General features: G+C 47.3%; 1 protein-coding gene across 1 annotated transcript; it reads right to left on the bottom strand.

Annotated features, from left to right (window-relative positions):
• Nucleotides 1-6,710: 6,710 nt before the first annotated feature.
• LOC121836030 lies at nt 6,711-7,895 on the bottom strand. The gene has a single exon (XM_042290656.1). The coding sequence runs from the start codon at nt 7,878-7,880 to the stop codon at nt 6,711-6,713; it is 1,170 nt and encodes a 389-aa protein (XP_042146590.1). The 5' UTR covers nt 7,881-7,895.
• Between the last annotated feature and the right edge of the window lie 4,193 nt (nt 7,896-12,088).

Raw genomic sequence — 12,088 nt, 5'->3', positions numbered from 1 at the left:
AAGACCTCAAGGAAGGAGAGAGAAAGCGAATCCACTGTGGTAATCGCAAACCACGTGATCCAGGGCCTTGTGTGAATAAAAGTACATTGCAGAACTAAACTCATTACATATTACTCACACAATATAAATTATATTGATAACCCAATAATTCAAAAAGAGCGAAAGTTCTTTAAACAATTATTCAAACTCATAAAAGCGCCCTCTCACCACGGATGGGGTAACTAACCACATTTTATGCTTCGTTTTTATTGTTTTGCTTTTCAAGATGGCGGCCCCCATGGCATTTTGTGTACCCGGTTCTCGCGTCCGCTTGCGTTGCGCTTTCGCTTTATTGTGACGTGCGCACCACTGGACGACAATCACAGGTAATTTATGAGCGAATCCCTTTCCCTTCTCCCGTCAGTGGCTCTTTCCACTAAGAGTCGAACCATTTTTTTGCAACGTTGGAAAGCTGCGCGCTGCGCTGCGCGATAGAAACCTGCTGGAGACCCTGCATCTGCATCATGCATCATTCCCGAGTTCTTAAACCCTGTGCCATGTGCTGTGCACCGTTCTCTTTTTTTTTTTTTCTTTACAGCGAATCTGGTAGGTGTTGATCTGGTAATGGCTATTGTTTCGTAGATTTTTCCTGTGCGTGACCAAATACTTCTACGCTCGCATCACATCCACGCGCCGCACGTGCCGGCGTTAGAGCCGGCGTCTGCAGCAGTAACTGTTCTGAAGCAAAAGCGTAAAAACAAATGACTTTATTTTGGTTATTTACTTCGATTCTTTTATACGGGAAGGCGCGCGGCACGTGGAACACTAATCCCTGAATTCTCGTTGCAATGGGGATGGGAGGTCTCCCGAAGAGCAACGCGCCTACGAGGAGCAACGGCGGGAACCAGAGGCGGGAACGGCAACGAGAACGTCAGCGGCTGTGGCGGGCGGCACGTTTGTGTGCATACGTTTTGTCACGATGGCCACCGATGAAGACAACAAATGTGTTCATGCCTTTGTTAAAAATACCAAGTTTTTTTTACAGCGAAGCAGTCACATGTCAACAGAAAACTCGACATTCCGTGGCAAGTATTCATAAAAGGATGGGGCAACCAGCGTGAGTCAGTCCTGATCCCTTGTTATCGTCTCGAGGCATCGTCCTCGAGGTCGTCCTAGAAGTCGTCCTTGAGCCCCTCCTAGACGTTCTCTAGGCGGCGTCCTTGAGGTCATCCTCTAGGCATCGTCCCAAAAAATCAATGCCTAGAATTTTATTTTATTTAAATTATTATATAGTTGTAGGTTAAGAAAAGCAGGACAAGCTCTTCCCCAAAGCCAGAAATTTCGGAAACATTTGAAAATTTGCTTTAGCAAGAGTAATCAAGCAATCTTTTGAAGGATACATAGATCAACGGCAATAGTTTTTCATCAGTTTTCGAAATAGTATTTTTTATTTTTTTTTATTTATATAAGAACTTTGGCAATTTAGCATATATCCGACTACGCATAACTTGCAGTCACCGCGAGACATAAAATATTGGTATTTTCACACGCATGCACACTCTACAGAACAAATTTCGGGCAGCACTAAGTTATCACTCGTTTTAAGGAGTTCAAAACTTCATTTTTTATATATTTTAAGCATTTATAATGCTGCACAATTCATATTGAACAGCAGAACAAAACGCTCCATTTGGTGTATGTTTTGAGGGCAAAGCAAACAGTTTAAAAATGAATAGAGCCAGGGGCAGATGCAGGAATTTCCTGAGGGGGGGGGTCAGGTGTTGGTCAGCGTACCATATGTTTAGGAACCCCCTCCCCCTATCCCTTGTTTTATGCCCTAAATTTTACACATGTAAAAATCAAGAGGGGGGTCAGGACATCCGGACCACCATCTAAATCCGCCCCCGAATAGAGCTAGGAGTCGAACCACAAGCGCTTGCATTTCCTACCATTTTCTCCCTTGCTCCGTCACTGCAGTTTCTCTTTATGGACTAACGAATCTATAGTGTACCTAGACAATATCATTGTCGCAGAAAAGAAAAATTATAACACTACCCTCCGCCGAGTGCTTCAGCGATTGCGAGACAGTGGACTGAAAGTCAACTGAGAAAAGTGCAAGTTTCGACAAGAGGAGGCGACATTTTCAGGCCATCGCAGTGGCATACCAACTTGTTCATGAGTGGAGGGGCAAACCAGATCCCCCCCAAGGCCGGGGGCGGTGCCCTTGGTATCCCTGCCGCCAGCCAGTGTTTGCCCTTCTCAGTGGCGGCTGTTTCAGGGGGGGGGGGGGGCAAAACACATGCCTTGCCCCCCCACTGAGAGCTGGGGGGGGCAAGCGCCCCCTCTGCCCACCCGGTTGGTACGCCCATGGGCCATCGCATTGACGCCACGGGTCTGCACCCCACAGGAGACAACTTGTCAGCAGTGTCCCAGGCGCCAAGGCCAACTTCTGTGACCGAGCTAAGATCTTTCCTTGGCCTGATAAATTATTACAGCAAATTTCTGCCTAACCTGTCCACAAAGTTGGCGCCTCTGTACCAGCTGCTAGTGAAGGGTGCAAAGTGGCAGTGGGAAAAAGAACAGGAAAAATCGTTCACTGGGACAAAGAAGGCGTTGGATCAAAATTAACTGTTGGGCTAGTTGGCTACACATTGTATAAAAACTCAAAAGCGCAAACACCAAGGAAAAGAAGAGGGGACGGAACAGAGCACTTACTCCCCTCTTCTTTTCCTTGGTGTTAGCGCTTTTGAATTTTTATACAAGGCGTTGGAGACCGCACGGTTTCTAGTGCATTTCCACCCAAACAAGCCCTTGAAGTTGGAGTGCGACGCCTCTCCAAAAGGGGTTGTCACATTGCACCAATGGCACAGATTATCCAATTGGTTTTCGGTCGAGGACACTAACGCCGGCCAAACAGAACTATTCACAGCTTGAGGAAGAGGCCTTTGCTCTAGTCTTTGGAGTGTCATGGTTCCGAGATTATTTGTATGGACATAAGTTCACAGTTGTCACAGACCACAAACCTCCGACAGGTTAGTTTCACCCAGACAAGGCATCACCACAAATGGCTGTGGCAAGAATCCAGCGCTGGCCCGGGCCTTACTTCTCGGATCCTTCCAGTACCATCTGCTGTATCGCCAGGGGAAGGACAATGCCAATGCTGATGCCCTTAGTCGGCTGCCAGTTTTTGAGACGCCGCGTGTCACAGCAATGGCGAGCCCGCGGAATACATGTTGTACACCCAGAGTCTGGATGTTGGTGTCTTAACAACTAGGCAGCTAGCAGACATGACAGAGCAAGACCAGTCGATCCATCAAGTGAAGATCTGGATTCAGCAGGGGTGGCCAGGGCACCTTGCTGAGACAGAGAAGAGGTTTCAGCCCATTTTCAACAAGAGAAATGAACTGGCTGGCAGTCACGACCTTGTCTACTGTGGACATTGAGTGCTTCTGCCCCAAGCCGGATGGATGTTATTGGCCCTCCATGACACCCATCCAGGAATGTCAGCCATGAAAAACGTGGCTTGAACCGTCTTCTGGTACCCTGGAGTCAATCAAGACATCGAAGATCTTGTAAGAAGGTGCGAGACTTGCATCCAGGCGTCTCCAATGCCCCCAGCTGAAGTTCCCATCAGTTGGTTAAACACCAACCAACTGTGGTCACGCCTTCATGTAGACTATGCTGGTCCGCTGGAGGGTAAGATGATACTAATTGTAGTCGACTCAGGCACCAGGTGGATAGAGGCAGTACCGATGAAGACGGCATCGGCCGAGACCACAGTGGGAGCACTCCGCGTTATTTTTGTGCAATTCGGGCTGCCAAGAACGTTGGTGTCAGATAATGGACCACAGTTTACCAGCGCTGTTTTTAAAGTTTTTGCAAGACAACCACGTACAGCACCTGACTACGGCTCCATACCATCCGCAGTCAAACGGACTAGCCGAGCGTGCGGTGCACACAGTTAAGGAGGGCATTCACAAAGTATTGCCTGGCAATCTTAGAACAAGGCTTGCCCTGGCAGATTTCTCATCTGCTACCGGAGGACCCCCACAAAAGATGGGAAGTGTCCATCCGAGCTGTTACTCGGCTACCGCATTCGGTCCCGGATTGACTGCTGTCTTCCAGAACACTCGCACTCACGCCCGTCCAATAGCAGCAGTCGTCCTTAATTTGCTGGCAGGACCGTGTGGTCACGCAATTTTGGCATAGGACATCGCTGGGTTCCTGGAGTCACCCGGTTGTCCGAGGGTGCCCGGATGGCAACGGTGGATACTTCACAAGGGGAGCAGTGGCGGCATGCTGATCAGCTCCGGACACGAGTTCCGTCGCCAACGGGCCAGCCTGCGACTAGATCTTATACCTGCTACGCGCTCGAGTGCAGCAAATGACCAAGGGACCACCTAACCAGTGCCGATTCTCAGAAGATCGACCAGACAACGACGACCTCCTGAGCGTTTAGATCTTTAGGGGGGAGAAATGCTGTATATATCCACGAGGCCATATAATCATCAACAACAAACTCGGGGAGGGATCTCGCGGAGTTGGCTCGAGCAGCCATCTGTAAAAAGCCATTATGTTCCTTTCATAAACTGTTCTTTGGATTGTGTCTCTTACCTGGCTTTACTTAGGCTGCAATGTAACACCTTTCTGCTGTTGGAATGTTCTCATCCCTTTTCTTCTGTCTTCTTTAAGCGGTCTTCCTCTTCTTCTACCTTTGTCTGAAACTCATGTCACTCCGCAGGAAAATCTTCTCCGAGTTGTGTAGTGCAACGGAAGAGGCACTAACACAGTCCTCGCCTTTTTTTTTCGATGGCTAGGCCTTCCAGTAGTTCACGGGCGAGTTGATCTTTATGTCGCCCCACAATGTTTATGATGCACAACGTTGCCTCGCATTGGCATGCGCGACAATGGCGATACCAAGCTTGGTCCTGCAAAGGGTTTCTTCCGTTCGAATTCGGACACTCAAAGAACGTGAAAAGTGGGGTCGCCACCACGGCACTAACATCTGTCATGTGGACAACAGATCCAGAAGAGTTTTTACACTCAGATATCCAGGCTACTTGATGCTGGGTATCCGGAAACACTACTGGTATCAATATGCGAAAAGATCTCCCAGAAGCTGAAGCACGGACAGGAAGGCATCGAGCGAACAACAAAGAAAAAGACTGTAAATTCCATAGTGGTAGCACCATACCTCCATGGCATCACTCACCGGCTAAAAAAGATTGCAGGCCGGCAAGAGGTCCAAGTGATAAGCTCTGCGCCGAACAAGGGGTATTCAATGTGCGGCAGGGTAAAGGAAAACCAACGTAGGCACCAAGAAGCATGTAACACCGCACACAAAACAAGGTACACCCAATGTCAAAAAGAAGTCATTTATAACATTCCATTAACATGTGGAAGGTGTTATATTGGGCCGACAGGACGCTGTATTAATGATAGAACCAGGGAACATGCCACATCTCTACGAAACTTGACAGCAGCAGGACACCTTGCAGCCCATCGTCGTGCATGCCAATGCGAGGCAACGTTGTGCAACGTAAACATTGTGGGGCGACATAAATATCAACTTGCCTGTGAACTACTGGAAGCCCTAGCCATCAAAGAAAAAGGCGAGGACTGTGTTAGTGCCCCTTCCGTTGCACTACACAACTTAGAGGTTTTCCTGCGGAAAGACATGAGTTCCAGGCAAAGGTAGAAGAAGAGGAAGACCGCTTAAAGAAGACAGAAGAGAAGGGATGAGAGCATTCCAACAGCAGAAAGGTCAATGCATTTAAGGAAAAGAAATTCCGTAAATCAAGTGTAAAGATTTAGAAAATCTAAGTTAGTGTAAAGAAAAAAAAAAAACGGAATAAAGGATTAGCAAAAAAGGAAAAATAGGCATCATTAAATGTTGCTAGTCCAGCGGTGCGAATGTTATATTTTTTTTCCTGTGTTTTTCATGTTCAGCTGGCCCCATTCACAAACACTAGAAGTCATCCTTGAGGTTGTTGTAGACGTCCTCGAGGTAGTCCTAAACTTCGTCCCCGAGGTCATCTTAGGCGTCGTCCTTGAGGTCGTTTTAGACGTCGTCCCTGAGGTCGTCCTAGTTGTCCTTGAGGTCGTCCTAGACGTTGTCCCCTAGGCGGCGTCCTTGAGGTCGTCCAAGAAGTCGTGCTTGAGGTCGTCCCATCATAGTACAGCTTCGCTGGTCTTCCATCTTCACCAGAGTGGAAAGGCTGAAAGTTTTTCTGTTTTAGGGGCGAAGCTCCTTAGGGTCTAGCCTTGTCCGGCGTCCGTGCACACATCGATAGTACTGCCTCCGGGATCGGCCCACTTTAAAAAAAAACCATACACCCGGACGGGGGTTCGAACTTGGGACCGCTTGCTTACGAGGCAGACATCTTAACCACTACGCTAAACTCCAATTTTTTTTTTTTTTTTCTTTAATAAATGGAAATTTGCTAATAGCTATTCAGCCAAGTCCAACAGTACACACACAAACAACACAAAAGGTCCAAAAGTCACAGTCTACCTCACACGCCATGGCACGTAGAGTCCCGCCCACACATGCTAACCAATGGAGCACAGGCACAGGCCACCAGTCACCAGAATCTCACACACGCGCACGTGAATCACGTGGGGCGACAAACACACATCTTTAGCAGTTCTGTACAAAGTAAAAGGTTACATTGGCTAGAATTTACCATTCACCCAACGCATAAACGGCGATATTTACATATTTACACAATCTAAAAGTGCGGTAGGTTTAAGCACGCGTCAAAGAGGCTAAACCAATCTGGCACCGGTGGGCGGGCCTCGTACACACTCCGCACTTTCGCTACCTCTTCAATGAAAAGCGATCTGGTCGTACGGGGCTGTTCGGCATTTCTGTCGATCATCCGGCACTTCCACAAACTATGCAGCCCAAGAAGCATAAATAAATCGTAAGGGACAACTTCATGTTGTTCAACGAGGAGAAATCGTATACTGTGGTCGGTGAAGTCGATATCCTTTTTCAGTGTTCGTTGGAGAACGTCCCAAAAATACACTGCGTCATTACAGTATATGAAGCAGTGCTCAATGGTTTCCGGTTTGTTGCATAATCGACAGTTAATAGACCATGGAACGAAAAACCCTCTTTCCTGTAGCCACGCTTTAACCGGAAGTGTGGAAGTGTGTAATTGAAAGAAAAATGTTTTTGCAGTAGGCGATACACACATCTTTTTAACTCTTTTCAAAACATCCTGTCCAGGGCTGTCTTTAAACCTTGATCTATAAATCGGTAGTGTGAAAAAATTTTCAACTAAGGCCTGAGACAAACATTTTCTAGAAACACTAAACAAGTATTCCAAAGAAAACCGGACATTTAAAAACAACGTGTCTACAACTTCTTTCCAAAATCCTCTTAGAACACACGAAACGTCATCCGTCGTTGAAACAATCAAAAAGGGCAAATGCGGCGCAAGCTTCGTCTGAACTAGCGAGGCCAGTAGCGGATGTCTGATATTCCTAAAGAAAAATAATCTAGATACAAGTTGACGGACAAATAAGTGAGCAAGACCCAACCCTCCACACTCAAGGGGGAGGAATAAATTGTCTCGTCTCATCCGTTCCCACGAGGAACTCCAAATGAAAGTCGCGAAAAGTCGATGGAACGCTTGTATACGTGGGCGGGCACAGTGGAGGACTTGTAACACGTACATAAGTTTAGACGTAAGGAAAATATTGCACACGGCAGCCTTAGTAAAGATGGATAGATTTCGCACCCTCCAGGCATCTATTTTCCGTTTAATGTTTGTGGCAACTGACGTCCAATATGGCCCACTGTTCCTGGCCTGATCTAGGGGTACGCCAAGGTATTTTATTGATGGCTGATTCCAGTGGATCCCTGCAAATTTGGATGGTGTGGTTCCCCACATGCCTAGCCAAAATCCGCTGGACTTATCATTATTGACCGACGCACCGGTGACTGTGCAAAATTTCTGTGTTACGCGTAGAGCTTCTTCTACACTGTCTTTGTCGGCACAAAAAAAGGTAACGTCATCGGCATAAGCCAACAACTTCACTTCGGAGAAACAATATTGGTACCCACGAATATTGAGGTTTGTCAGCACGCTCAGGCAAAGCGGTTCCAAGTATAAGGCAAACAGGAGTGGAGATAGAGGACATCCTTGTCTTACTGAAGACCTAATAGCAATCGGTTCGGAGAGAATGTTATTAACTATGATCCTGGTGGAGCAGTCCTTATAACATAATTTAACGCCGGAGAGGATGGTGTCTCCGATATTGAGGTGGGCAAGGACTTGAAACAAAAATGAATGGCTGACTCTATCAAAAGCCTTTGAAAGATCGATTTGTACTAATGCAACTTGGTCATTGCCTTCAGTCACAGTCGAGTACAGACCTGGCAATGTGCACATTAGTCTGAATCGTTCTCTCCCGTATTCCGCAAGTCTGGTGTTCTCCAATTAAGTTGTGAGCTACCACGTGAATTCTTTCGGTGAGTAATTTTGCAAATATTTTGTAGTCAACGTTACATAATGATATTGGTCTGTAGCCTGCAGCTTTTCTCAACACTGCTTCGTCTTTGCTCTTTGGTATTAAGACAGTGTGACCTTGGTAAAAGGTAGGCGGAAGCATTTTTTCTTTATATCCGACGCGGAATACATCAAGCAGCACTGGAGCTAATAAGTCAATAAATGTTTTATAGAACTCTGCACCCAGACCATCAGGACCAGGTGTCTTGTTCGCGGGTAGTGCGTTTATGGCATTTCGCACTTCTAATGTTAGGTCACCGTCTATCATAGTTCTTTCTTCCTCTGATAAGACTGGTAAAAGTGAAAGCAACTCTTCTACGCCTCTCTCGTCTCCTGCTGATATTATTTTACCGAAGAGGTTGTTGTAATGTTCAAGAAAGACGTCTAAGATGCGGGGGTATCAGACACGGTAGTGTCCTCGTGGTCAATCGCTAGGATTTGTTTTGATAGCGCGTACTGTCTTTCGTCATTTAAAGATCGCCGCGAAGGGGGTTCCTGTAGCAGAAACCTCTCCGATCGCGAACGAATGACTGCTCCTCTGTACTTCTCTGCATCATATCGCTGTAGCTGTGCTTTGGTTATATTAATGTCCTCTGTGCAAGTTCCTGGACGCAAAGATTCGAGCTCATATATGTAGTAAGTGCGTTAAGTAGTCTTCGTCGGTCTTCCTTTCGTTCAAACGCAAGAAGACTAGAATACTCTATAGCCCAGTTCTTTACGTCTTGTTTAAACATATCCCACTTAGCAAAGATGGAAAGCATCGGGAGACATAGCACAGATGAGAGAATATCCGGAATGCGAATAGAGAAACGTTTCTCTGATAAGAGTGTGACATTAAATTTCCAAAGTTTCCATTGGGGGCGAAAAGATGACAGTTTTCTCTCCCCAATACATGTTGACACCAGACAGTGATCAGAAAAGAAAATAGGTTTTACATTATAATCACTAATTTTAGCGAATAATTCTCCGCGAACGTAAATTCTGTCAAGGCGAGCATGTGCTGAATTTTGAAAGTGTGTGTAATGCAAGTCTCCATTTTTGTGGTCACCAATGTCTACAAGATTGTTGTCTGCAACGATTGATCCCAGCAGAGTTGCGCTTGAATCATACCTTGACGTCGGCTGCGCACGATCTCGGATATTGCATACACAGTCGAAATCTCCAAAAAGAATAATATTCCTGTCTGTTACCAAATGATGAGCAACGAAAGAAAAAAACACATTCCTCACCGATACTGTATTAGGCGCATACACACACATAAACCGCCAATCCTCGCCGTCATACTTTAAGTCACAGGAAATGAAGCGCCCCTCCTGATCAATGGTCAGGGAAATGAAGGAAAAGTCTCTAGCTTTCTTCAGGAACAGAAAGCATCCTGCTGAGGTGCCGCAAGCATGGCTTACACACATTTCAAAATCGGCCAGGAAAGGTTCCAAGGCAACATCGGTCTCATGTTCTTCTGAAAGCTTAGTTTCCTGCACAGCAAGGATGTCTATCTGTTGGTGGTGTAAAAGCTGGAGAAGTTGATGCTGTTTTCTTTTAGACTTTAAACCTCTAACATTTAGGGTGGCCACTCGAAGTGGAAGGGTATTGTCCGAGACTTATAATATCTTTTGGGTCTTGTGTTTCTATCTATTTCTCATGACAGTCTATGGTTGGGGATGATCGGTCACAGGGATGCTTTTAGACGATGTGGAACCTGTTCCATGTTTGGTGTAAGGCTTTTGGCGCTTGCCTCCCTGCTTTCGATCAAGGAGCTTTGATCGAGCAAATGAGCCGTCACCAGGCGTGTCATCCTTACGTGGTTCCTGGTGAACCAGGCTCCAGGATGGTATTTCCTGCACGTCGTTTTCTTCAGGCGCAGTCAAGGTTGGTTTTTCGAGGGTCGTGTCACGGGAGTCGTTGTCGGTCGTGTCCTGAGTTGTGCTGTGGGTCGTGGGTAGGGTGCTTTCGTCTACGGGTACCTGAGGCAAGGGCGGAAAGTCAGGCGACACTTCGCACGTCGGGGAGGAACCCGAGCACACCAACACGCCAGGGGTAGGTGGAACCTTTTGGCCAGACTCTTCTTGTGTTTCTATTTCAGGCTCAGGAGGTGACTGGTCAGTAGCTGGTTTGCCCTCATAATCAGCGGGAGGAGGGATCTCACCCGTGGGCTCAACCACTTTGCTGACGTCCATGAGGAGCTCCGTCGATGTTTCTTCCCCACGAGTAGTTCCTTGCTTCAATTTATCTGCGTACGTAAGTACGCAGTCTTCTGGGGAATGTCCGAAGCGTCCGCAGTCCGAGCATCGCGGTATCCGACAGAAGCGGCGAATATGGCCAACCCTGTTACACCGGAGACAGAGCGGAGGTCTGCCCGGCAGGATTACGAAACACTGACATCCGAAGACCATCAGAAGGTAGGGAATCTTGGAGGAGGACACGCCTTCTGCTAGCGACAGCGTTACGTGTCTATTCATGGTTTCCATAGTTTCCATCCCTGGGACCCTCCATTTTTCTCTCTCGATGGAGATCACCTTTCCGTATGGTTGAAACGCTTCCACAACTCTTCGATCCTCGATGTGGCTCGGCAGCCACATCAACTTAAGCTTGACGTCTTTCGTTTCGGGATCGATGACGAGACATCTCTTCCCTTTTACGGTAAGCTCCTCGCGTGAGGCCAGTTTGGCCTTTGCTAGAGCATTTGTGCACGTGATCATCCACACGTGTGACATCTGGTATTGTCCGAGACTTATAATATCTTTTGGGTCAATAATAGAACAGATGGCATCTCTAAAATCCGGGGCACGATATGGTCGGGCAGCCATGTCCGCGTGAAGGAACAAAGAATTGAGAACGACGTTACCTGAAGGCAAACGGGGCATCAGAATACGGTACGTATCCATACTGTTGGCAGAAGAAGATTCAGATGTGGACGGAATAACTCGGCCAGAAGCCGATTTGGAACTTTCGGCGGAGAACATGAAAACACGTCCACTCGGAACGGCGTCTTCTTCTTTCTCCACGCTAAACTCCAACGTTGCATGTAGCCGCCCAACGTCTATACAGGAGAGGGCGCTGCGGTCAAATGCGTAGTGTTAAACTTTGCATGCATTGGCTCAACGTTTATAGACAAGAAGGCGCTGGTGTCAAACGCTCAAATGCACATATAACCACGTTCCATACCACAAATTCTCTTTCTAACATGGACCGTTGACTTAAGCGGAGGAGATGCATTCCCACGGCTTCTAGCAGATCCAAGCTGATCCGCTAGGAGAACCACTGGCTCTGCATTTCACCGACCATAAAGCAGTAATAATGAAGTCGAAACGCAACCCCGAACTCGGCACTACCTATGAGCAATAAAAAATGAAAGCCGTTTACAACTCCCTGTAACGCCGAATTTGAGCGCAGCCCTTGAGGAGGAGGAGGGAAGGGTACTGGGGGGATCAGTTGACCTCGGAAGGGGGGGGGGGTCACGTGACCTGGGAGATCACGTGACCTCGGGGGGAGGGGTCACGTGACCTGGGGGGTCACGTGACGATGACGTCATCAGTAATGATGACGTCACTGATGACGTCATCGTCACTGATGACGTCATCGTCACGTGA

This window comes from Ixodes scapularis, unplaced genomic scaffold (genome assembly GCF_016920785.2).
Source record: "Ixodes scapularis isolate PalLabHiFi unplaced genomic scaffold, ASM1692078v2 PGA_scaffold1__304_contigs__length_218370807, whole genome shotgun sequence".
Lineage (NCBI taxonomy): Eukaryota > Metazoa > Arthropoda > Arachnida > Ixodida > Ixodidae > Ixodes > Ixodes scapularis.
This window is presented reverse-complemented; position numbering and strand designations above follow the sequence as displayed.

Bases quoted from the DNA above. Each gene is read 5' to 3' on its own strand.
- LOC121836030 (XM_042290656.1), bottom strand. From the start codon at position 7,880: ATGTGGGGAACCACACCATCCAAATTTGCAGGGATCCACTGGAATCAG.